General features: G+C 41.8%; 1 protein-coding gene across 11 annotated transcripts in view; it reads left to right on the top strand.

Annotated features, from left to right (window-relative positions):
* The first annotated feature begins 5115 nt into the window (after nucleotides 1–5115).
* LOC103106019 (connector enhancer of kinase suppressor of ras 2-like) overlaps nucleotides 5116–27479 on the top strand; it is a 526863-nt gene continuing 504499 nt past the window's right edge. For 9 of the 11 annotated variants that reach the window (XM_056808963.1, XM_056808961.1, XM_056808959.1 and 6 more), the window contains exon 1: nucleotides 5155–5634. In XM_056808963.1, the coding sequence (XP_056664941.1) occupies nucleotides 5571–5634 (64 nt within the window). In that variant the 5' untranslated portion in view covers nucleotides 5155–5570. Of the gene's footprint in view, nucleotides 5635–27479 lie in introns of all 11 variants that reach the window. The other 2 variants (XM_056808958.1, XM_056808954.1) reach the window with 1 other exon arrangement.

Below are 27479 nucleotides of genomic sequence, written 5' to 3'. Positions count from 1 at the left end.
TTTTTTTTTTACTATTTTTTCCTAATTAAGTTTTGAAGTCAGTTTCAATGCCTTTTAAGAAGCAACTAGCCCAGCCTGCATGGGCTATGCCTATAGGAAATGTCTAGATTGTATGTCTATATGTGAGTTCCAAGAGAATAGTGTTTATATATAATTCAGTTCATCTGAAAAAGATCTAGGAATTTTGGTGGTCTTCAAGCACAATATGGGTCAGTAGAGTGGGAGGGAGGCCAAGAAAACAAATGTGGTCCTGGGCTACATTAAAGGAGTTCTGGGGCAATAGGATCAGTGTGCTCAATCCTGCTCAGATTATGCTTAAAGTGTTGTGTTCAATTGTTAGCACCCCTTTTTAGAAGGGGCATCGATCAACTGGAGAATGTTTGAAAGAGTGTCACCAGGATGATGAGGGTCTTTCAGTTCATGTCATATGTGGATTAGTTGGATAAATCAGGGATGTTTTTCCTGAAGAAGGGTTGGGGTGGTATTGGCATGTGGGAGAGAAGAGTTTGGGGGACATGATTGATGGCTATCTTTCAACATCAGAAGGGTTGTCATGAGGAAGAAGAAATAGATTTATTTTTGGCCCCAGAGGGCAGAGTCAGAAACAATGGGTGAAAGTTGCAAAGAAATTAATTTAGCCTTTAGATAAAGAAAAACTTCCTAACAGTTTAGAGCTGCCCCAAAGGGGAATTGGCTACCTCAGGAGGAAGTAGTTTCTTATTTACAGAAAGTCCTCAAGCAAAAGCTAGATAATCATTTATTAGGTAATTTTTAGAGGATATTCTTGTATGTACTTGAACATAGATGCATGTTATATCCTCTGATAAAACATAAGCTTCTCGAAAGGAGATTTGTCTCATTTTTAATGTTTTTGTGTCCCCTCGGGCTAACACAGTACCTGGTACATAGTAGGTATTTTTTTTAATGCATACTGATTGATTGATTCTTGTTCAAGTATGAGTTGGACTAGATGACCTCTGAGGTCCTTTCCAATTCTGATTTTCTGACACAGAAATCTCATTACAGAAAAGACCATTATAAAGGAAAATTCCGAATAAACCTAAAGTTACAATTATTTAATTATATAACGACAGACACTACATTTTCTTGTCTAGCAAATGTTTTCTTTGGTCATCCGTATAACAATACTTGACTTAGAAGAGTTTGTAAGCTAAGGAAGGAGAGAGGAAAGCAAATCTGAACTACTGCTGAACCCCAAGTAACTCTACTATTCAATTGCCAAGAAACAATTACCTTTTTACCCCTCTTATTTCTCCCACCTTCAATATACTAGCCATTCTCTCCAGGAAACTTTAACTCCTAAGCTGCCCATCAAACCACACCAACCAAGATAAAGATCCAGCAAGCTTGGAGAAGAAAGGAGTGGGTGTGGTATATGCCTGACACTGTTTATTTTCTACTAGTGAAGTCAATAGATTTCTCACTTACTAATTCAACAAAGGACAGCTAGACATTTGTTCTGTTTTCTCACCTGCTGCCTACAGATAAGGGAAGGTGCTTGGTAGCAATATATTCATTATAAGAAAATTCCTCTACAACAAAAAACCTTAGCTGACAAATATGCCACTTAAGAGTGACTATGAAGATAAAAATGAGACGCAGATGTGACAGCTCTTTGAGATGGAAAGTTCACAAGGCTGCTACTGATGCAAGGTGTTATTTTCATAGGTTGTGAGGATGAAAACAAGGATCACTTTGTCTGAGGGCATATACTGTCTCCACACTGTTATAAGGCATATGACAAGAGTCTTGCAGACCATTTGGTCAGGCAGGAGTTGTGAGGTAATCTGCTACTGTCAGGAGTGTTGACATGGTTCTCCAGAGGAACCAAAGAATTTTTCTGGGATTAAAGGAATCTTATGGAACCAGCTTTTAAATTTTAACAGTGAATTCACAGCTGGTAAAAGGTGTCCAGGAGATCAAACCCCTGTTTTGTCTTGAGGAGAGGGACAGCACAGGTAAATAGCACAAATTCCTAAGAGTGTTCCCTGCTCCTACCTCCTTTCTTCCATACTATCACCAAAAGAATATTTTGGTACTGTCTTGGGAAGTAAAAGTCAAGAAACAGGAATCTTTCGAGATTAAGTCCCAAACCCTTGTTTTCGAGACTCAGAAATTGAGACCCATACAGTAGATACCTTTACTCAAAGTTCCACAGCTTGAAATCCAGACAGTAAAACAGGAGTGTATCCTTAATATCAGTTAGCCCTTAATGATTCAATAATATCTGATATAGAGATGGTCACAGGAGATCCTCATCCCATACCCTCTACCCCCAGGACTGAATTATTCAACTGAATCTGGGAATATATTTGCTGCCTCGCTTGACTCCTCTATAAATAAGGGAGTAGGACTGGGTTATCTCTAAGATCACATCCAGCTCTGATATTCTGTATTTTATGCTCAGACAGTTTATGTTCTGCAGTCCTTCCATCTCAGACATGCTCAGTTCCAGTGATATGTACCAATCTTGTACTCTTTAGTTGTTTTGGCAGTAATTAAGGTTTACAAAGTACTTTTCTCACAACAAACCTGTGAGGTGGGCATTGTATCATCCCCACTTTATACTCGAGGAAACTGAGATACTAAGAGAAACAAAGCAACTTGCTCCTGCCCTCACAGCTCAGAAGTATCAGAAACGAGATTTACTCTCAAGCTTCTCCTGTCTCCAAGATCAAGCCTCTTTCCACTCTACCCTACTAATAACCCTCTGAGGAAGGCAGTGAAAAATAATATCTTAATTTTAAAGAAGGGCAATGATGATAATAATAATGATACTCAGCATTTATAAAAGACTTTAAGGTTTACAAAACACTTTATATACTTTAACCATATGGCAATGAAGTGAGAGAGATAGGTACATGAATTGATCCTTGAAAGGAAATTCTTTGAAGTAGGTGTGAGGAGAGAGTACATTTTAGGCATAGGATTGGGTTGGGCAAAGTTATGGAGGTGAAAGATATCATCCCAAGCTCAGGAAACAACTAATAGGGTGATTTGACTGGAACATAGAGTACATGATTGGGAATAATTTGAAAAGCACCTGGAAAGGTAGGCTGGAGCCACATTGTGAAGTTTAAGGTCCTTTGTCTTTTATATAAAGTTTATATTTTATCCTAGAGGAAATAGGGGACCACTAAAGATTCTTGAGCAAGAGAATGACCTGGTCTAATTTGTATTTTAGGAAAATTTGGTTGGTGTTGGGGGGGCTCATCTATGGGGAGGATAGGTTAGAGAGGCATTGACTAGAAGCAAGGAGACCAATTAGGAGATTGCTGAATAATTTACATGAGAAATGATGTGGGTCTGTACTATATTAATGGACATATTGTGGGGAGAAGGAAAGTGATGAGAGATGTTTACTTCCAGATGGAAGTAAAATCAACAACACTGGGAATTGATTGGATATGGGAGTGAGGGAGTGAATCACTCTGAGGCCACAAACTTTGGACCAGAAGAATGGTAGAGCCATCAACAGAGATAGAAAAGTTTGGAAGAAGAGTGAATTTAAGGAGGAAGATAAGTTGACTCTGTACATGTTGAGTTTGAGATACCTAGGAAATATCCAGGTGGTCGTATCCAGCAGGCAGTTTGGGAACGTGGCATGGAGTTCAGGAGAGATATCAGGGCTGAATCTGGGGGCAAGGGGTTTAGTCCTCTATAGATCATTCAAACTATGGGAGCCAATACAATCAAGAGAGAGAAAATGGACCAGGCCAGAGTTTTATATGTGATAGGAAAAGGGATGATGACCCAGCAAAGGGAACTGAGGTGGAGTGCTCAAACAGGTTGGAAGAGAACCAGGAAAGAGCAGGGTCATGAAAGCAGAGGAAGGAAAGACTGTCCAGCTTGGGAGTGGGTGGGAATTAACAGGATCAGAAGCTTCAAAGAGGAAAAACCATTTTGAGGATGGAGAAAAGCCCATTACATTTAGCAATGACAAGATCTTTGGTAACCTTTAGAGAGTGCACTTTTAGCAGGCTGGTAGAATCAGTAGACAGACTGCAAAGGATCAAGGGAAGGTAAGCACATGCACACACACACACACACACACACACACACACACACACACAATTTCATACATTTGTAGTGTGGGCAAATCCTCAACTATCCAGAAAGCTCAGTTACCTGAAACCATGCATGCACTCTTTCTAAAGAGCTATGGTTTTGCAGTGGTTATATAGCAAATTAGTCAGCCTGAATGATTTTATCCTAACTTTGCCACTGCAGACACAAAATTGCATACACTGAAATTGGCTCTGAGTGTCTGGCAAAAGCCTTCCATTAATGCCTTTTTGGACATAGTGAAGTTCCAAAGCCCTTCAGCAATGAGATATACAGCACTGGGTTGGCTACAGAGCCTATTTAGCAAAGGACTAAGAGCTGAGATCACCCTGCCAAAGTGCAGGAGATACTAAACTGGTCCCAGAAGCCTTTAGAAAAAGCCAGCCCTGGGGTCTGACTGTTGGGAAAAGGAGACCTCATCCTGTCGATATGTGAATTCTTCTTTTAAAAAAAAACTAGCCTTGGATTTTTCCAGACCTTCCTTCCCCCCCCCCCCCCATTCCAGCTTCCATCTCGAAAATAACTGCATAATAGCTTTCGGCTGGCCCACCGTGCTCTCTGGGCCGAGGCACTACCTGTGGCTAATTATGTGAGACTGAACAGAAGTTCATTAAGGACGGGGCTCTCCATTTGGAATCTGTCCATAGGGTCAATAGCAGGATTGATTGACTGGGAGAAATGAGAACCGAGGGAATGCAAGTGGGGGGGAGGAAGGAGAGTTTAGAAAGGAGAAGGGTTCTGCTAGGGGGGCACAGCCCTTCTTTCCCACACTGACTTTTCGCTCTTTATTTCTCCTAAGTGTTGAGTGGTGAATCTAATATTCATTTGGAGATTCCAATTAGGGTCATCGACTCCAAGCTTCCGGCAGCGGACTGCATTATCAAGATTGAAGTGCCCAGCGTTTTGGGCGATGCCAGCTGAATGATGAGATTTCCATCTTCCCTTTGATTTGAGTGACAGTCAGCAGATTTGCTGCGAAGCCAGACAGGCAGTCACCAAGTTAGAGTTGTGCCGTCTTCCCCAGGACCCAGAGCTGATTGGAAGGAGGAAGCTGCAGGCAGGCAGGCAGGCAGGCAGGCAGCCGGACAGACAGACAGACAGACAGACAGTCCTGAGCCTGTCCTCCCTTCTCCCCTCCTCCCCTCTGGGAGGGCTTCTAGAATGTGATCTGTCTGGAGGGGGGAGTGCCAAGGGGGCTGGCCAGCCTTGTAGTAAGGGTATACATACTGCACCATTTCCTGATTCAGTGCGCTCCAGTCTGTTGCGGGCTGCGTGCAGTGGGGGGAGGGGCCAGGGCTGATCAGTGTGTAATTTTATACATTACTGAATCGGAGCAGGAGGGACCTAGAGGGCCCCGGCACCATCTCCTCCTTGGGCTGCGTTGTCAGATCTCTCCAGCCCTCGCCTCCAAGCCATGCGTTGAGAGAGGAAGACGCTCTCTCCTCCTTCTCTCATCTTGGTGGAAGTGAGAAAGTCATCTCACCATGGCTCTGGCCATGGAGCCCATTAGCAAGTGGCTGCCTAAGCAAGTGGTGGATTGGCTGAAAGGTACGACTGTTTTCTCCACATTTTGTCTGTGTGTGTGCTTTGCTGCCCGGGTGCGATGTGCCGCGGGGCTCCCCCGGGGTGGCTGGCTTGTTTTCGGGCACTAGTTAGTTCAGTTGGACTGACACCAGCCCCATATGCTGTTTCATCTGGTGATTCGTCCCCGACCTGAGCGGCTGAGCCCAGGCTCCTCGGGGTGGCTGGGGGAGCCGCTGGGAGCCGCTGGGGAAGGGGCTGGGGGCATGGAACGCTTTGGGCTCCAGACGCAGGCGTGCCTGTCGGAACACTTCCCTCTGTTCTGCACGAATGTCCCTGTCTAGTCCCTGCGTGCTCGGTTCTAGACCCTCTTGATGCGCTACAGCTTGGTAGCCCCTTCAGTCAGGTGATGCGATGCAGTGGTCGTGCAGGGACGCAGGACTTGTGCGGAGTTTGAGGGCAGGATCCTGACGAGGCTGGGGGACTCGCTGCCCGCAATCGGGGCATCTGACTCCTGGGAAATGCCCCAGGAATACTCCCTTCCTGGCCCTTCTCTCTGCGGGTCTCCGTCTCCGTCTCCCTCTCCTGTCCCTCTTCCTCCCTCGCCCCAGGGTTTGGAAAGCCCGGCCGGCCGTTTGGGCCATTTCGCACATTCAGTCGGTAGCGATCTTTAGTACCGTGGACAGTGCAAGCGTTACCATATAAGGGGAGCCCTAGCACGAGCCAAGGGGCAGGCAGGCAGTCTGGGCTCGGAGAACAGCTCCGCTGGGGAAAGTCCTCAAGACAACTTAACGAGCGAGCGAGCGAGCGAGCGAGCGAGCGAGCGAGCGAGCGCAGTGACTTAGCTCGACCTGCTAGTTTCTGACACGTAGGTAGTAAAAGAGAAAGTGTTCCCTTCGGCCGGCTGGCTGGGGCACCCCGCCTGCCAAACGGCGTGGAGGGGGCAAGTGGCGTCCCACTCCAGCCGAATCTCGAGGCAAAAGGAGGACCGGGAAGGGAATTTACTTTCTTGGCAGGTTTAAAAATTGTTTCTATTAAAGCGCGCCATATAGCCCGGCTCTTTGCTGCTATAGAAAGCTGGAGGGCTGGGGAGGGAGGCGAGCGGCAGCGAAGGCCCCAAGTGGAAATTTTTACGTGCACGTTAGCAGGACTGTGACTTTCCAGTCTTCAGGGTTGCAAAGCATCAGAGCCAGTCATCCTGCTCTAAGGTGTGCTCCAGTGCCCCGAAATGTGACTGCGAAGCTTGGGTCATGGCAGTCTTGCCCCCCCCCCCTTCCTCCTCCAGCTTACGTCCTTCTATCTCGACTCCTGGCTGCTGGGGACATGAACGAGGTGGGGGTGGGGGGGGGGCTGGTCTCCTTAGCCTTTTAGCTGTCAAGTCACTGTGGTGGCAGGGCTGCTTTTTCTCTGCACTTCCTGAATATTAGGTACCTGGGTTTGCAGCCGCAGAAGTGAAACCCATGTTGCACCACTAGAAGAGAACCCCCTCCTCCCTCCCTTGGCAGCATTTGTTGTATTCTCCCAACCGCAGGGCTATTGGGGGGGGGGGGAGGAAAGAGGGAGGCTTATTGCAGATGAATGTAAATGGTGAGTCACAACCTAGAGTAATGATGTGATATATGACTGGGGAATTAAATCATACTTGTTGCTATATTACCAGACCTGTACCAACACCTCTAGGGCTGATGCCATGAAATCCTCGGTAATGGAGGAAATGAAATCCTAGGTAACAGATTCCTCTCTGGAGGGGGATTTGCCCAACTTGTTCTCTCTCACTTGGTCTGCCATGGCCAAAGGACAACTGGGCTGTTGGGTTGGCTTTGTTTTCCATAAAGGATTTCACTCTTGTGCTCTTCATTCGTACCCCCACCGCACCCTCAAGCCCCAGGAGTTATGGGAACTGCGTTGATCATCTTAGGACACCTAAGGCTTTCAACATATCAGCTGCACATCACCTATTACATAAAAGTCTCAGGCAGCCTCCCAGCTCTGCCTAACAAGTTTGTAAATGTGGGTTAAAGCAGGGGAAAAAGCCTCTCCATATTTTATCTCCTCTAAAATGGATATGTGATTTGTGATGGTGCTCTGATTACCTTGGGGCCATCAGTATTCCAAGCACCCCTGGCTGCTGCTCCTGCCTCCTAAATGCCCACATTATGTATTTGGAAATAGTGCTGCCAGGGTGCATCTGCAGCTCCAGGAGAGGCACCTCAAAGCCTCAGGAGCACCAGTATGCCTTTGCTCCTCACTTAACAGAAGGACAATTAGTTCAGAACTAACTTTGCTGTCATCTTCCTGATTAGCGCCACTTTACTGCTTGATTTTGCTTGGCAGATGGTCGTTTCATTACTAATCAGGATGAAGCGCCCTATTCCAGTGATACCTACTGTCTCTGTAGGAATCGCTGTGGGATAACCCACTCAGAAGGATTTACCTTTTAAATAGATGCCCAAGCCTGGCAAGGCACCCCAGTACATCAGAGTGTGACCCAGCCTGGCTCTTCCTCCTTGTTGAAATGGATTTATTTCAGAGCTGTGGCTATGCCGTGAAAAGTCAGCATTTCCTCGAGTGACCTAGATATAGAGCATGAAATGTTCTGCTGTCTGCTTCCAAAATTGGGTCCTCCCTCAGGTTTAAGGCCATTGAACCTTGGCACTCAGTCAGAAACCTGCTTTTTACAACCAGGTCGCCCTGGCACAGACAACTGTGTGGCATTTTGCTTTAGTCTGGTCTGCTTTTTCCCTCTCTCCCTCTTCCTTCCTAAGGATGGTGGAAGAGCATGAGTATGGAGATTAATTAAGGGGTTGCAGAGCATTTGACCAGACTGTCTCAGCTACATATGTCCTTGTGTAATACAGTTGGTACTGAAATGAGGAATCTAGCAGAAGAGCCTTCCCTCCCTCCTTCCTTCCTCCCCCTCTCTTGCCTAGGGGGAGCTAGAGCTAGAGCGAAACATCTAGAAGGATCTCTCAAGATCTAGAAGTTTGAATCCCTAACGTCAGTCATTTGGCAGCTTGTTGCTAGGTACTTATTTAGCTCCTACTGTGTGTTCAGCATATTGGGGAGGTGGGAGATGCTGAAGCCCTGTTCTTGTGTTCTGCTCAGTAGTGAATTAAACACAAGCTACAGTTAAAAGGTGCATTTCTTTCCCAGTGGCATATATTATTATGTATGCTCAAGAAAATGTTTACATGCTGGTTTCATTTGCCTGTTTGAAAAAGAAATGCAGTTAATAGGCAGCTGCCAGGCTGTTTTCCTCCTAATCACAGCCATTTGCTGTGAGAGACTGACAGTAGAATGGAAAGAATACTGGACTCAATGGGGGAGATTCAAGTCCCATTATTTACTACTTGTGCGACCTTGAACAAGTCACATCACTTGTTCCTAAGAAATCAGTTTCCTCCTTTGTCAGAGAGTAATGATAATCCTTGTCGGCCCCCAAATAGGATTCTGAGGATCAGATGAAATCAGAAATGTGAAAGTGCTTTGTAATTTGGGGATCTGAGTGTGAGGTTTTCCCAAACCTATTGCTTTTCTTATCCCTCCTGCTAGCTTGTCTCATGCTCTTTTTATTAGCTCCCTCACCCAAGGATGGACAGATCAAATTCAGCTCGTTCTATTTAACTATTTGCTACTCCTTATGGGCAGAGGTTTGGCAGTAGAGGAGGAGGCTGAAATATGATGCTTTGGCTTTTCCTCTAGATTTCAATTGTCTGTTCTTCTCCTACAGCATATGTAGGGAACCACAGTGATGCAGGACAAAGTCTTTGAGTTAGAGTCAAAGGATCTAGATGTGAAAGCTGGTCTGCTATTTACAACCTGGGTGACCTTGTAAGAGTTACTCTCTCCTCTCTTTGGTCCTTACTGGCTTCCTCTCTAAAATGGAAGAGGGTAGACTAGATGATTTCCAAGATTTCTTCCAGCTCAAAACCCTATAATCCTTGTATTCTAGCCCCATCACTAATTATAAGCCTACTAGAATATAAAGACAGGACCTAACCACATCAATTGCACCAAAGGATGCAGCAATTATTCCATACCCTTCTTAATGATTACTCCTTAGCTAGAATGGTAATGTATACATGTATCAAGATGTATCAAGGAAAGCTGAGGGTTTGAGGACCTTGGTTCAATCTAATCTTTAAAATGATTCGAGACCTGAGTTCAAATCTTGACTGTACCTCTTGCTATCTATATGAATTTGGGTAAGTCACAATCTTTCAGGATCAGCTTTTTCATGAATAAAATGGGATTGATAATCTTTGTATCCCCTACCTCACAGGGTAAACTGGAAAGTACTAGAGAAATGGGAGCTCATGATAATTGCAGGTGCCGATTATATTTTTACCTACAACCTAGGGTTTTCACCCATTTAGGAAATGGAGATGAAGAAGGCTGATCAGCACCAAGGAACACAGACTACAAAGAAGATCAGATGTTACCTTCCACAAATATTTCTTGTTCACTATGTTCACTGCACTGTGTAATAAACAAAAAGGAAGCAGGTCATGGTTCTTGCCCTTGAGAGAGTTCATAGTCTAATAGGGGGCTGCTAATAGTATCTACCCTAATTATTGGAAGGTTTCATTTACAGTTTTTAGTTCCACTTCAAATATATCCACCATTATCTAGGGTTGCAAATAGAATGGAAGTGTCTTCTTAGATATAGAAGAGCAGGTAAGTTTGAACTATTCTCCATCATCTCCATCCCTTCTCATCTATATGTAGATACCAAAGTTGGGACAGGGACCTTCTACACTTACTACTAAAATTGGCTCTAAATTGCAACCTTTAAGAGTGAAGACGAAGGCAACAGAGTATGAGGGTCAGCAATTGGCCCGGGAATATGTGGGAGAAGCGCAAGAAAGAAGAGCAAGAACGAAGAACTCAGGTATTGGGTAGGATATTATTAGATGATTATCCTCCCCTTTTTTAAAGCAAACCAAAGATTTTCCAGCTGAGTCACATTTTAAGGTCAACTTAAAATGCATTCAACTCTCAATTATTTGTAATATTGGGGAAAGGAAGTTCGTATAATTGCACATATAGACAGGTTAAAACATTGAACAATCCAGAGATGTTGAAAAGCCATGTTTATTCTGAGAGTAAATTTACCTTGAAGATTATGTTTTTCTTTAGTAAAAAAATATTCTTGAAGTACACATTTATAATAACAAGTCTCAAAGAGATTTAAAGGGGGCAGGAATGGGGGAGGTAGGTAAAGGATAGAGTAAGGGAAAGACAAGCAGGGGAAAGCCATTTCATAATTACAGATTTGATATGGCAAATGCAATGCAACTAATTGAGAGTTGACCTCTGTGTGTGTATATGTATATACATATGTATGTATGTATGTATGCATGCATGTATATATATATATATATTAATGCTATGTTTACACATTCTGCTTTTTTATTTTTAAATTTTTTTCCATGGTTACATGATTCTTGTTGTCTCTCTCCCCTTTCTTCTCTCCTCTCCCAGGGTCGACAAGCAATTTCACTAGATTATACATGTATTATCACTTAAAACCTATTTCTATATTATTCATTTTTGTAATAGAGTAATCTTTTAAAACCAAAGCCCCAGATCATATGCCTACACAAACAAGTGATAAATCATGTTTTCTTCTGGATTTCTACTCCCACAGTCCTTTCTCTAGATGTGGATAGCACACCTTTCTTCTAAGTCCCTCAGAGTTGTCCTGAATTATTGCATTTCTATTAGTAAAAAAGTCAATTACATTTAATTGCTCCACAATGTTTCAGTCACTGTGTATAATGTTCTGCTGGTTCTACTTATTTTATTCTGCATCAGTTCATGGAAGTCTTTTCAGTTCTTATAGAAACCAAGTAGTTCATGTCTGCTTTATTGTTAATTGATGTTTTACTTCTGTACTTGTGGCCTCTGGTAATACCCTTCCAAAGGACACAATTTTTAAAAAAATCCAATAAACATAAATAGCCTGGTCTTATAAATAAGCAAGTTTTCTTAGTGAAGGGATTCAATAAATTGTGGACCAAGCAGGCAGTTTTGATTTGTGGATTTCTTTTTTAAAAAGCCCATGCAGAGGATCTTTCTCCTTGAATTGAAGTATTTTTCTGAGTTTATCACTCATATCACAACTAAAATCCAGTTCTCATGGGCCACCAATTTGCCATTAACCTCACCAGAGGAAAGAAGCCTGCTTGTTTTGGAGCTGAAGCCATATCTAGTGCTTTCAGTGAGCTCCTCATTAGATCTGTCCTCTGCAGCTTCTGTGCTGACACCCAGGCACAAAAAAAAGCTATGTCTGTATTCACATTTGGCCACAGAGCTGACTCTTTGTCATTTAACTTTTTGTTTGTCCATTTCAATAATCATTTGGTTAACTGACAGGCATGACTGACCTTGTACTAGATCTATTCATATAGATGGACCATTTTATTACATACAGTGGTTGCCATTTCCCAAGTTCTATCTCTTTTCTCCTTGCCCCTGTTTTTTCCCTCTTAAAGATGGAAATTCTTTTCCATTTCCATTGTAAATAATGGAAGCCAGGCCAGCTATTCTGCCATATTAGTAGGCCCTATGTGATTCCATTTGCCCATTCACTTAAGTTGTTCAAAACCATGATTTATATGGATTATGTTACAATAAGACACTGATGTGTCAATGATGGTCACTTCTGAGGCAGATCAAATTAATTGGATCAATGGCTCTATTTTGGTGGAGTTTGGAGGTTATCTATTGAGTGTCTCATAGGCACATGTTTAAAAGAAGATGGAGGGGTGGTGAGAAGAATTGGAATGACAGAGAAAAGAGTGCGAAATCCCTGAGTATACAAGCCCCAGAATTTTATGGAATTGTTTATTAAAATTTTTAATAGTTAACCAGAAGAAAGGGAGAATTTTATGATAAATCTGGAAAGGAAAGGCTTAGGCTTAACTGGGAATGTGGGAATTTTCTTGCAGTATATCACTGAAGTTTAAAGATTAACAGGATTATTTGACCTCTTTAAAAATGATTTCTAAATGAGATACCTCTGTCAGAGTTGTATGGTTGTATAATATTAATAACAGACCCTCAAGTCTCCCTGGTATTATAAAGTTCTCCCTGGTATTAAAACAACTTCTTTCTTTTATTATAAAATTTTCTTATTTACTGTTGGTCAGCTCATAATCACAGAAGCATGTCTTAAGAGTCCTTTATAATCCCAGAAAGATAGTCTTTACTACCAGTTTGCATTATATTAAAAAACACCCTTTCAGTAGGCAACAAAAGCATCCTGAACCATGTTGATGTTGATCTGGTGGATCCAGAACTAAAGGTCATTAGATAATTTTGTACAGTACCCTACTTGTCTTTACTGTTGCCTGTCCAGCAAAATATTAAGAGGATGTTTCTGTATATTTGGGCCTCAGTTTTGGAATTCAGATGACCAGAAAGGTTTAAGGACAATATTTGGTATGAGTAACAATACCACAATGGCTAAACTGATTTTGGAAGACTAAAATGTTAGTTTCTATCCAATAGGTAGTTTTGCATTTAAAGGTAGCCTTTTTGGTAGTCAAGGTTGTTTGCCTCAAAGCATCTCCCTCTGCTGACCTAAAATTCCACAATTAGAAATTCATTTCTTTGGATCATGAAAATGTTTGGATCTTCTAAATCCCTATTCAGAGAGGTAGGTATTTAGCTAAAGCCAGTTTTATGGGTATACAAAGTGATCTGTGGATTGTTTGTCCCCAAAACATCTCCCTCTACTGACCTAAAATTCCACCATGAGAATTTCATTACTTTGGGTCTTAAAATTTTTGGTCTTCCAGAATACCCAATTCAAATGCAAATCAATTTAAATACAACAATATTAAATAATTATTATTATAAATTTCACAGGTCTCTGGATGGGCATTGGAGGCTTAGGAGAGAAAGGGAAAGGGAAAGAAAAGGGTATGGAAAGACTAATGAGAGAGTACAAAAGCCAGATTTTTTCCTATCTCACAATTTTGCTTTAGGGCCAAAGGTAGTCAATGAGGAAATTTAATAACTAATTTCAACAAACAATTATAGTGGAGAATCCAAAGCCTCTCACTCTAGCAGTTACTTGGGAGCCATACTAGAACAGTAGCCCTGTGGTACCTTAAGCACCACCCCCTTGCCTCTCTCTCCCTCTCCCTCTATATTTCATGAGAGGCTAGTTTTCCTGGTTCTTTTTGAGACATACTCTTATCATTGTAATTATACCAACAAAATTAATAATCAAATTGACTGTCTCCATGTTAGTGATGCATATGAAATACCTCAGTGTGTGTGAGAAGGCTATGAGAGAAGGCAATAAAATTGAGAGCACTTCAGCTACCTTATTACAACTCTTTTCCAATTGTCAGATTCAATTGATCCTATTTTAAAACCCATTCTTAGAAATCCATTCTTTCTTTTTTATTTTTTTAAAAGGATGATCTATGTTCTAGGGTTCGTGGGATCATATAAGAATGATAGCTCATCACTGGGGTTCTCCTATGAAGTTTGATGGAATAGATCAGGCTTTCCCAGTAGAATACTTGTGCCTAAAAGTATTTATGGATTTTCCTAGGACTAATTAACATGGATTTTGGCAATAGAAACTTGAGGTCCTTTCTTTTATTGAGTTAAGTTCAAATAAAAAATAAGATAAAATGAGACCATATTTTAAAGGCAGAATTCCAGATTTCAGCTATTTAATGTTATTTTAGAATGTCTCCATCCATTTTACATTAGAGTTTAAAATGTTAAGATCTTAGAAATATAATCCAATTTGCCCTTTTGTAGGGAGGTGGGAACCTAGGTCCAGGGAAGCAACTTTTACCCAACATGATCATTTTTTTTCCCCAGGAGTGGTAAATGCCTTCTATTTCTCCAGAGGACAGCCTAACCTCTTGACTAGTCCAGTACATATTGTTTCTATTATACTAGCTGATACCTTGTTTATAGGCATCGTGGCATAGTGGAAAACAGTCAAGGCACCTACTATGTGACCTTAAGCAAGTCACTTCCTCTCTCTGGACCTGTTTCCTCTTCTGTAAAATGAGCTGTACTCAATGGTCTCTATAGTTTCTTCTAGCTCTAAGCTTCTAATTATTTTGTCTGGATTAATTCTATCTCCATTACTAGAATTTAAGTTCCTTGGCCAGAGGCAGGTCCTTCTAACCCTACCCCCACCTCCAGTCCCACTTCAACACTTTGCCTAGTACAGAGTTGGCTAAACCACAGGAACTCAATATATACTTGTCTGATTGATAAGATAACTTTGATACCAAAGAACCTAAAGTGGCTTTGGCCTTCTCCTTGGTCTGAATCCCCACAACTGTGCTGAATGTTTAGGGATGCCAGGAATCTCCTTGAGATAAAGATTCAGAACAGCAGAAAATAGTATACTCTCCACCTGGAGATCGAGGGTAACTTACAGCCAACAAGGCTATTCCAATGTTTCCTAGAACACCAGTTACTGACCAAAGCTTATCATAATTACACCTATTGATGGCCATGAGTGCTTCTAGTTTGAAGGCAAAGCATCAGAACAGGTCCAGGCCTTAAGAGCCTCTTCAGATTACTTAGGGAAGGAGTAGGGGGCAGGAACATAGCATGACACGAATGTCTTCAGATGGTATCAGCCACATTAGCTACCTAAGGGACATCATGTTTACCATCAAGTCTGTCACTTAGTAATAAATGTACTCGTTTGAAAAGCACCCAGTTTTCTTACAAGGTGAATCCAATTCTTTTCCTCAACCTTTTAACTAAAGACAGACATTTTATTTGTATAGATAGCCTCTTCACTGGCCTTATTTGTACTTAACCTTTAAAAACCTCTTTAAACATTAGGCCCAAAAGGAATCTTAAGGATCATTTTGTCTGGTACTCTCATTTTTATAGAGGACTAGTCCAAAGTCCAGAGGAGAGTAATAACTTACCCAAAGTCACAAAGCTAACTAGTGGAAGAGCTGATTCCTATTTTCCAGGGGATCGTTCTTTCCAGATAGACACTTTGGTCCCTCCATCCCAGATGCTGATCTTTTCCTTTTCTTAAAGGCCTTTCCTGCAATTGATAACCCTCTTCTCTAGAATTACTGTGAATTTATTTTGGATATATCTCATTTAATTATTAGTGTATGTGCTGAACCTCCCAGCCTAGAAGAATGTAAATTCCTTAAAGGCAGGAGCTCTCTCATTTTTTGTGTTTGTATTCCTCAGAGATAGCACAGTGCCTGGCACATAAGAGGTATTTAATATATGCTTGCTAAATTGAAATGAATTGAATTTAGAAATTGAATTAAGCCACAAAAATTATTAGATGGCTCCTGAAATGATGTCAGAGAATTTCCCAGCTGTCCATAGCAGATTAGTGATGCTGTTTTGTTTCTTCAAGTACATTTTATGAAAAAAATCAAACCTTCTTTGCTGAAAACATATTTTTCATAAAATTGAGGGCACCAACACATTTCCTGGACACAGCATGGTCACCAAGGCTGATTTTAAAAAAGAAAATGGCCTTTGCTTCGACCGTGTACCTTCTGATAATAACTTCATGTGAAGTACGTTATTCTGAGTTGGTACTGATTGATCGCAATGATTATCTGCAGAGCAGCTGGTAGGGAAGGTGCTTTCAGAAATGACTGTTCATATATAAACACTCCTTTCACCAGTGCAACCAAATTTTTATTATTATTATTATTATTATTATGACGTCTAAAGTTCTTGGGTCTCACCAGGAGATACAGACTTGGAAGTACAAAAAAAATAAAAATTAATTCAGTTGGTAAGCTGATTAGCTGGGCTACATTGATCCTCGTTCAGAATAATTCTATGTTTAGATGAAGGGCTTTCCTTAGCATGTAATTCCCTGATTTCCAGCTGGCTCATAAAAGAGGGGAATGAGGGAGGGAGAGGGAGCAGGGCTGTCAGTGACGCCAGGGGCTCATTAGCAGTCCCATCACACAAGCTTCTGGCGAGTCCCTTTCAATCTTTTTGCTTTTCATTGAAAATCAACTACCTGCTTTGTGGGAACATGTCCTGGTGAATCCCCCCATTTTGTGCAATCTTTTAAAACAATTACTTAAATTATGGGCCCAGTGAGAAACCCCAGGATATGACATGGTTTTCTGGGTGTTGAGTTTGTAATCTCTCAGCTTTGTTCTCTCCAAACCCCATCCTCTGGTACAAGCAAGAGAATTTCAGAATTGGAAAAACCCTGTGTCTAAAAGTCATAGGACAAACCAAAAATATTGGCTGGATTTGGAAGTCAAAAGAAGCTCAGAGGTAACAAAAACCTTTAAGCATTGGGTGAATATGAGTGTGTGTGTGTGTGTGTGTGTGTGTGTGTGTGTGTGTGTGTGTGTGTGTGCCTGTGCATGGCAGGCGAGTGTATGAGCTCTGGTGTTCACTCGCCTGCACTTAAGATAAAGTACTGCACCATCAGGCACAGGCCAAAAGAAATTCTTGCCACGCTGCCCTTATTGGCCAGTTGGAGAAATGAAATGAAGCATTTACTGTTCCAGTTCAAAAAATAGCAGTTAGATTGATTGAGACCTGGGTTTCTGATTCCCATAGCTCATGCCAGCCGTGACCATGGTACAGACTCAGTACTGGATGCTTCTTAGAACCCTTTTCTAATCAGCCAGTCATGAGACAAGAGATGAACTGAGCTCTTATTCCTGCAGGGCTAGCCCTGATAACCAACTCCAGCTTACCCTTCCTTCTCAGTGGCATCCTTTCTCCTAGTATAGCAGTTCTGATGCAGCCTGCTAAGAAGGCCAGGGTTTCCTGGCCAGCCACTGATAATAGGGAATAGGAAATTGTTGCAAAAATCCTAGACCAGGTGGTCAATACAAAATCCAGACTGTGGTGAGCAATCTGGCCAGCCCTAAGTGTTTGTCCCTCTTCCCTAATGAGACTCATTAGGGCCTTATCCATGACAGAGGAACTTCTATGGCTAGCTTGCCTTTCCTAATGAACCCACTCAACCTTTACCTTCATTGGGAGACAGAGAAAATGGTGTAGGCCAGTCTGACTCTTTTGTCTTCACAGAGAAGAAATGGAATTTTTTCTCCTTCAAATACTACTAGACAGATCAAAACTGATAGCGAATATGGATACGCTCTCTAAAGCCCTATTGTTTTAGAATACAGGATATTATTCCATAGGATTGAGCCATTCTCACTCATTGCTAGGAGCAACGTGTTTTTATGATGCTGGTGGCATGTAATAAAGGGTAGTAAAATGGAAGCTCAGAGAGGAAGTGTGCTATTGCAAAGACCTTTGGGGTCTCAGAACCTCAGCTCAAATTCTGCCATTACCACTTACTACCTGTACGACCTTAAGCTTAATTAAACTTAAATGCTTTGGGTCTCAGTTTCCTCTCCAGTAAAATGAGGGGGTTGAATTAAGGTACCTCTAAAAATCCCCTCCATTTCTGGATTTATGATTCTATATTCAAAGCACCTTGAGGTCAGGAACCGATTCATTTGTGTGCCGATTTCCTCAGCAACTAGCACAGTGCCCGGCATATAGGAAGTGTTGAACTAATGTGTGTAGAATTGAATTGAACTGAAGCTCCCAAAGCTACACTAGGCCCAGACTTTGAATCCAGTCAAAATTACCACATTAAAAACTCCAATTGCAGCTCACCCTGGGAAAATAATAACTCCAAGAAGGATTTCACTTCAATTTATGCAGAATCAATGCACCATGGCAAAGACTTTGAGAAATGAAGATCTTACCTGTCTTATTTGAAGAGAGAAAAATCAATAGGTTGTCAAGTCAAAGAAAAGGTTAGCTAGCAGGCTAGGTCAAGTATGATCAGAGTGGATATAGCCTGCCATCAGGCAGAAGATGTCAGTCCATACAGCTTGATGACACCATTGCCCCCATTTTAGGCAAAGTGAACAGACATTAAAAATGTAGGAATGGCAAGAAGCCTCAAGAAATTCCCTCTCTTGGGATGGAAGGAGAGAGGAATGGAGGGAGGGAGGAAGAGGAAGAGAGTTTGGAACTCAAAATGAAACAAAACAAAATAAGAATGTTAAAATAAATTCTCTTACTGGGAATAAATAAATAAATAAAATAAAATAAAAATAAATTCTCTCACTAGGAAAAAAAATACCCTCTTCTTAGGGCCACATTAAAACCAGAGATGTCCTAGATGATGCCTTTTATGATGCTGGGTGGGGAGGTAGGGGCTGAGACACTTGTCAATAAATTCTATTAATATAAATAAATAAATAAATGTAAAGAGAATTGGGATGAGGAGGCAAAAAAAAATAGGCAGCTATCCAAGTATATGCTGATAAACATTTAACAACAAGCTCTCAGAAATAAAAAAGCAGATACAATATACTTTTGAGTTTTATCTGCATTATTGACAGTTCCTCCAGCATCTTCTTATGTCTAGACAACCAAAAAAATAATCAAGACCTGATTTCTAGGATTTGCCAATTTCTGAGGTAAATTGATTAAACTGAAAATTTGAAGGTCTCTAAAGATCTAGTTCAAACGGGCTCCAACTCCCCCCCAAGTTATCTATTTGTCTTTCTGTCTCTTTATTCACCCATTCTTCATTATTTAATTCATTTTGAAATTTTGAAATTATCATTTTTAAAATTTTTATTTAATTGATTAATTAAGAAAAACTTTCCATGGTTACATGATTCATGCTCTTTCCTTCCCCTCCTCCCACCCCCTTCCCATAGCCAACAAGCAACTCCACTGGGTTTTACATGTGTCTTTGATCAAGACCTATTTCCATATTATTGATATTTGCACTAGGATGATCGTTTAGAGTCTACATCTCCAATCATATCCCCATCAAACCTTGTGATCAAGCAGTTGTTTTTCTTCTGTGTTTCTACTCCCACAGTTCTTCCTCTGGATGTGGATAGTGTTCTTTCTCATAAGTCCCTCAGAATTGTCCTGGGTCATTGCATGGCTGCTAGTAGAGAAGTCCATTACATTCAGTTGTGCCACAGTGTATCTGTCTCTGTGTATAATGTTCTCCTGGTTCTGCTCCTTTTACTCTGCATCAGTTATTGGAGATCGTTCCAGTTCACATGGAATTCCTTCAGTTCATTATTCCTTTTAGTACAATAGTATTCCATCACCATTAGATACTACAATTTGTTCAGCCATTCCCCAATTGAAGGGCATCCCCTCATTTTCCACCACCACAGAGAGTGTGGCTATCAATATTCTTGTACAAGTCTTTTTCCTTATGATCTATTTGGGTTACAAACCCAGCAGTGGTATGGATGGATCAAAGGGCAGATAGTCTTTTAGTGCCCTTTGGGCATAGTTCCAAATTGCCATACAGAATGGTTGGATCATTTCACAACTCCACCAGCAATGTATTTGCCACATCCTCTCTATCATTTATTTCCTTTGCTGTCATGATAGCCAATCTGCTTGGTGTGAGGTGATACCTCAGAGTTGTTTTGATTTACTTTTCTCTAAGTATAAGAGATTTAGAACACTTTTTCATGTGATAGCTTTGATTTGTCTGAAAATTGCCTATTCATGTCCCTTGCCCATTTATCGATTGGGGAATGGCTTGATTTTTTGTACAATTGATTTATCTCCTTATATATTTGAGTAATTAGACCTTTGTCAGAAGTGAAATTGTTTTTAATCGTAAGGGAAACTCCCTCCATCATTACAGATTACCAATTTATCTATAATTTATAGGCTTAGAGTTGCTGAAGTGGAGGTCAGAGGAACTGAGAGATTAACCTATTTGCTCATGTGTGAATGACAGATATTGAACCCTGGTATTTCTGGAACCAAGTGTGACCTACTATCAATTAATGCACTTCCTCTCAGGAGAAAAGAAAAACAGGAGTAGGAAGAATATGGAAATATGTGTTGCATGAAAGCACGGATATAACCCATATCAGACAATCTTTTCCCTTGGGGAGGGGGGAGACAAGGAGAGGGGAAAGGAGAGAATTCAAATAGGAAAATGTCAGAAAACAGTTGTCAAAAATTGTTTTTACATGAAATTGAAAAAAAAAATGAATCCAATTTTAAAAAATGGGTAGGAACAAGATGAGTGAAAAGGAGGGAGATGAAGTAGAGATAATAATACTAGTAATAGCTGACTTTTATATAGTGATTACTATGTACCAGGCACTGTGTTAAACCCTTTTTATTATAATCTCATGTGATCCTCACAAAGGCTTTGAGGTAGATGCTTTATCATCCCTTTTTACAGATGAAAAAACTGAGACAACAGATGTTGAGCAACATGCCTGCGGTCATACAGCTAGTGAGTGTCTGAGGCTGGATTTGAACTCATCTCTTCTGGATTCTAGGTCAAGTACTTTCTCTCCAGTATGACACCTACCTGCCCCATGGAGTTGGGAGTAAGGATTTAGTTCAACTATTGCATATAAATGCAATAAATGCAATACATTCCTGCAGTTACCTCTTTCTTCTCCAAAGGGGACTATTGCCAATCTGACCTCAATAGCCAGCTCCCCTTCTAGGTCTGGTGTTCATTTTTTTCTCTCACCAAGCTAAGATTGGGGTATGAATTAGGGAATCACAGGATTTTCTAGCTGAAAGAAACCTTAACAATTACTCCTTTTATATAAGAGGCTTAGAGAAGTGAAGTGACTTTCACAAAGTCATATATTAATAGGTAAGTAGTGAGATCTGAACTCAGGTCTTTTATCTTCTAAGTTAAGTCCTCTTTCTATCATGCCACATTGTCAAAGACTTTCTCCCTGTTAACCAAATTGTGCCCCAGAGAAAGAGCATAGAATTCCCAAAGATGACAAGGACAGGTATTCCCTGACCTATCCTTGTCCTAAACCCTTCTAACTGAATCCAGATTTTGTGCCAATGAACTCAAATCCAAACCATACCTAGTTGCTATAAGTAGCTTGAGAGGATAAATAGGTTATCATAGATCATATGACAATAATTGTGATAAGTCATTAAAAGCACTATACAGATTTCTGAAGGCAATTGAAACTGCTCTACCCTTTATGTTAAATTATGGACCCAATTTATCCATCTCCAGTTCCTGTCTCAGATGCATGTTGTTGTTATTCAGTGATTTTTCAGTTGTGTCCAACAAACAGGGTGAAATGATTTGCTCAGGTTCCTCCAGCTAGAAAAGTATCTGAGATCAGATTTCAACTCATGAAGATGAGTCTTCCTGATTCCAAGCCAAGTGTTCTATCCACTGTGCTACTTAGCTGTCCTTCCCAGATGTATACTGCTTTTTGACTAAGTCAATGGAATAGCTGTCCATAAACTGAATATTAGACATTTTAAAAATCTATTTTTTCCCATATGCATTGCCAGATCAATCTCTTTCAAATTATCTTGAATTGAAGAAACCCCACTATTCTAGGGCCTCATTCAATCAGCACAATAGTATCCACAGAAACATCTGGAGGAGCTCTTTTCTATTTAGACCTGTGCCTATTGGCATTCATAATCAGAGGACTGTTGAACAGTTATCTCTGTATTTGTATTTATTACGGACATAAAGAAAGTCTACAGCAATATAAAATAATGCAGACAATTTATTGATACTTAATTATATCCTCCAGTTTTGCTGGCATGAACCTTGCTGTGATAGCTAAGTTTGAAAGGAATATCTATATTATAATCCAAAATTCTTGTTTATGAATCATTTGGTTTTTATAAATGGGCTATCAAAGCTTTCAGCATCTCGTTGGAACTTGTATGTGCTACTGAAACCAAGGTGAACTAGTCTTGGCTTGGTGGCTCCTATTAGGCTTACCATTTTCTACTTGTCCCATTCTATTTTGTTAGTAGGAAATTCCAAGAAGATTTAGTTAATGGGATGAGGAATATGTTAAGAAATCCTTCTATTCACTCACCCTTGCTATTTGTCATTGAAACCAAAGACTAAAGTCTAAAGCCCAAAGAATATACCCTGCTTGTTTCCCAAGAGGCCTCTCCATATCTGATCACCTACTCAATAAACAATGTATATATTATATACATATATGTACATATATTTATATAGACAGAGAGGGGGAAGGGGGGGGAGATTAATCAGTTCTTTTTCTCTACCTCCATGAGGCATCTAGGTAAATAGAATGCTGGACTTGAAGTCAGGAAGGCCCGAGTTCAAATGCAGTCTCAAATACTAAATAGCTTTATAACCCTGGGACTTTCACTTTCCTCATCTGTAAAATAATGTTAATTATTTTATATTTATATATTTTATATCTGTTAATAATAGCATCTACCTCCAAGAGTTATTGTTAGGATCAAATAAGATATTTGTAAAGTGCTTAGCACAGTGCCTGGCATATAGTAAGCACTATATAAATATTAGCTATTAGTAGCTATGACTCTATAGCTAGGATACTATCTGTCTCCTCTAACCCATGATTCTGAGTCACTAATCAACTCTGTAACTTTCTTTATAAATGGATGGGAGAATGTTTTAGCAGGATTTAGACTGGCAAAGTACAGTAAACTCTTAGCAAGCAAAGCTATATGTAGCAGCTTCCTGGTATTTTTAGTATTTGCTATTTCTATGTGTTTCTTTGAGGAGGAGGTCTATTTGATTGGCTTGATAGTAGAACAGATTTACTCAAGATAGAAGTTAGAACAATACTAAGCTCTCCTTGGGAAGGAATTGAGCAGAGCTTTCCAAGTGACAGAGATCAGCTGGGGGCAAGGCTGGGTCATACAGAGATTTGGATATTGGCAAAATGTTGATGACATAGTCCAGTGATGGCAAAACTTTTAGACACTGCATGCCATGCCATGCCCATCCCCAGAACTAGTGCCCCCTCCCCACCTTACCCCAGACAGGGGAGGGAGAGATGGAGGGGAGTGGCCTGGCCTTTCCACTCAGGGGATGGAGTAAGCACTTCCATTGGGCTTCTGGGCAGAGGGGTGGGGAGGCACAGTGGAGAGGGGGGAATGGAGCAACCCTGGCAGGTGACAGCTCACATGCCCACAGAAGGTCTCTGTATACCATCTTTGGCAGGCATGCCACAGGTTCACCATCATGAACATAGTCTTTACTACTCACTACTATCCCTAATTTTCACCCCTCAGGAAAGTATATTCTGTGTGAGTTTTAGACCTCTCCATAAAATCTCACAGAGCATAAAAGATATGATGTTTGAAGTAGTGTGTGTTTTAATGCCATCTATGGTATTGGTATGCCTTAAGTATAATATTGGTCTTTCCTTCATTGGAGAAAAATATCATGACTTTAATGCTTAACTAATAAGTAAAGGAAGGACATGAGGAAGGAAGGAAGGAAGGAAGGAAGAAAGAAAGAAAGAAAGAAAGAAAGAAAGAAAGAAAGAAAGAAAGAAAGAAAGAAAGAAAGAAAGAAAGAAAGAAAGAAAGAAAGAAAGAAAGAAAGAAAGAAAGAAAGAAAGAAAGAAAGAAAGAAAGAAAGAAAGAAAGAAAGAAGGAGAGGGAGGGAGGGAGGAAGAAAGAAAGAAGGAGAGGGAGGGAGGAAGAAAGAAGGAAGAAGGAAGACTTTTCTAATAATTGGAATTGTTGAAAAGGGGAATGACCTGCCTTGGGAGGTTTCTCCTCAATGGAAAGTTTTCAAGAAGAGACTTCCTAGAGGAATTGAAGAGATGATTCTTGCTGAGAAATTGGTTGGATTAGATGTGCTTGAAGTTCCCTTCTAACTCTTACATTCTTCAATTCTGTAGTTTTGTGATTCTGGGAACAGGTCTAGTGTAGACTAATTATTGACAATAGTTCTTAAAAGAAAATATTTTCATTCTTTGAAAAATTAAGTCCTTAACTACTTCATTTGACATGTATTGAGTACTTGTTATGTGCATGGAGTTGTGCTGGGGGCTCTAGGGGACAGAAAGTGAGATGATTAAGACATTTCCTGCCCTCAGAAAGCTTATAGACTAGTATCCAAAAGCAACTTCAATTCAGAATAGTATGTAAATGCCATGAAAGAAGTATAGAGTGGTGCCGTGGAAATTTAGAGGAGATGGAAATTGTTTTTGGTGGTAGACATGGGGAAGTCAGCTTTTAACATAGGCCTGGAGGGACAACAACTGGATGGCTCAGTGGATAGAGTAGTAGGCCTGGAGTCAGGAGAACCTGAGTTCAAATGTGACTTCAAACACTTCCTAGCTGTCTGAACCCTTTTGCCTAGCCCTTATCACTCTTCTGCCTTGGAATTGATATTTATACTAAATCTAAGACAGAAGGTAAGGACTTAAAAAAAGATAACCCTGAAGGATGGGTAGAGTTTTAACATACTAATATGTGGGGAAATTCCAGGAATATAATCTGTTTAAGAGACAGGATCCTATCTTGTTTCAGATTTGTATCTCCAATGCCTGCTTAGTCTATTACACACATTATGCATTTAATAAATGTTTGTGAAATCAAATTGGATTGTTGAATGAATGCTAGGAAAAGAGTGCCTTCTTCTAACTGCCTGCTTTCTGTAGGCAAAGGTGTGAGGGGAGACTTTTGGAAGAGCATGTGCAAAAATGCAGGGTGCCTGAAAAGTGCAGGGGCAGATTGTTGGTCGTGGACAGAATCCAGATCCTTCATTTTATTCACTTAGTCTGATTTGGCTGAAACCTATACTGTAGAAAGGGAAGTAATATTTGATAAAGCTGGAAGACTATGTGTAAGCCAGATTATAGAGGGCTTTGAATGCCTCATTAAGGGTTTTGTCTTTCATTGAGGAAGCAATCAGCTTTTAAGCAGGAGAATGATTTGTTCAGAATTGGAACCAGTGGGGAATTAGGGTTAGATTACAAAAGGAGAGCCTAGAGGTAGATGGGAAGGGAGTATAGTACATGATGATAGAATAATAGGATTGAGAGTCCTGGAAAGGACCCTATAAGCAATTTAGTCCAATCTACTCTTTTTCTAGACGAGGAACCTGAGGCCCATAAAGGGAAAATAAATTGCCCAAGGTCCCACATATATAGTGACTAGCAGAACCAGGATTGAAACTTGGGTTCTCCGAATCCAGTGTTTTTTCCACTACCTCTCTGAGATAGCTCGTCAACAAGAGATGAATAAAAGGAAATACTGGGTGGGCTCAGCTAAGGTCAAATAGCTTGGATTCTCTTTTGACAGGTCACAGTGATGCTGTCCAGCAGCCTAGTATCTGGGGCCCATCAGATTTGAGCTAGCACATGTTGGTAGAGCTGGATTCTGTGGCTTTTGGCTTGGGTTTTTAATTACTGACTAGTGATGTAGCATTGATCATGTTCCAGAGCCCTAAACTTACAGCATCAGCTACCGATGAGCTCTCTTTCTGATGGGCAAAAGGAATTGGGGAAGATTTTGATGAGTCAGAGCGGTATATTTCCAGGAGGGGTCCATTTGCTTTCCATGCAATATTTGGGTGTTGCTTTGAAGGGGGAATTTTCATTTAGCCAGCCTTCTTTCCCCTGTCTCTTCTCTGTCCTCCCCTGTCCAACTTCCCCTTCCACTCCCTTCTCTTCCTTCTCTCCCACTTTCCCCTCTCCTAATTCTCTTCCCCCTCTCTTCCCTCCACCCCACGTTTTTCATTGTCTTCCCCTTTCTCTCTCCTGGTCTCCTCTCTTCTCTCTCACCTTCTCTTCCCCTCCCGGTTTCCGGGCTCAGTTCTATAATCATTTCTTAATGGCCTGCTGTGTGAAGGCCCTGTGCAAAGCTGTGGGGATAAACCAGTCAGAACCAGACCCCTCTAGAAGCTTCCCATCGGTGGAGGTACTGCAGGTCCAAGAGTAATCCCAAGGGCACCTCGGGAGGGAGAGCGCTCTAGCAGCTGGCATAGGCGGCAAAGCTCTCTCCTCCCCTTTCCCAGCCAAGGTAGAGTTCGGTCATTCTTGTTGTCTAGGCCGAGGCCTTACGGGAGCAAAAAGGAAGGAAGCCAAGTGCCTGGGCCTCAGAAGGGTTGGCATTTCCCCAGGGTCTCACAGCTGGGAGAAGTCACTCCCTAGGAGAGCAGCTGGCCGGTTAGTTTCTCCTCAGCATTCCCCTGTGGACGGCGAGCCTGCGTGCCCAAGCTAGGGGCTCCCACAGCAGTGCCCTGAGCAGATTGAGAGCCTTCGGGGCTGCCCCAAGGCCAGGCTGGGGCGGGGGCGCTACGGCTTGACTTTCCGAGACTACAGGAAAGTGATTTTTCTTCCGGCTGGCCGGTGTCCTCCACCCTCGGGAGGAAGCCCCATGAGCACAGTGGTGAGGCAGGAAGAGGCTCCTGCAGGTGCTCGTGAGCGGTCGGTCAGGGCCAGTGACCTTGGCCATGGCTCGCCCGATAGACATTCTTTTGCGATGTCCCTCGTGACGCAACCGTCTCTGGCCCTACCGCATTGGCTCTTCTGCACATAAGGAGGGCAGCAGCCTCCCGGGCCACCCACAGCCTGGCCCTAGCCCTGGGCTCCGGCTCTCGTTTTCATTCCCAAACCGTGCATTGTGTACAATGAAATGAGAGCGCGCTCTGAAAGAGCCGGGAAACTGTAAAGCACCCCGAAGAATAAGGGCTTATGCTTCCGACCCACCGGCGGGGCCATTCATCTTAGCACTAGCAGCTGAGGCAGCGCTCTCCCTCCCCTCTGCCCGGAAAGCAGACCTCCCCACCACGGGCTCTGGGCTGGCTCCTTTTCACCCAATTTACGGGCGAAGCTGGGCAACGGGATGATTAGCACCGCCCCCCCCCGCCCCGCCCCGAGTGTGGGGCAAAGCGCCAAGGTTCCCACTTGGGCTCTGGATCTTGGGATCCTCTTCTGTAAAATGAGGGTTTCACACTAGGTATCTTCTCAGTTTTCTTCTCCCCTTAAACCGTTGGCCCTTTAAGAGAGGCTAAGATCCTTATGCTAAGGGGTTTTTTTGATGTTGAGGCCTAGGAGCTCCACAAGCCAGGACGGCTCCGGAACCCC

Source organism: Monodelphis domestica, chromosome X, assembly GCF_027887165.1.
Source record: "Monodelphis domestica isolate mMonDom1 chromosome X, mMonDom1.pri, whole genome shotgun sequence".
Lineage (NCBI taxonomy): Eukaryota > Metazoa > Chordata > Mammalia > Didelphimorphia > Didelphidae > Monodelphis > Monodelphis domestica.
The sequence above is the reverse complement of the archived record's forward strand: the minus strand, read 5'-3'. Positions and strand labels throughout refer to the sequence as shown.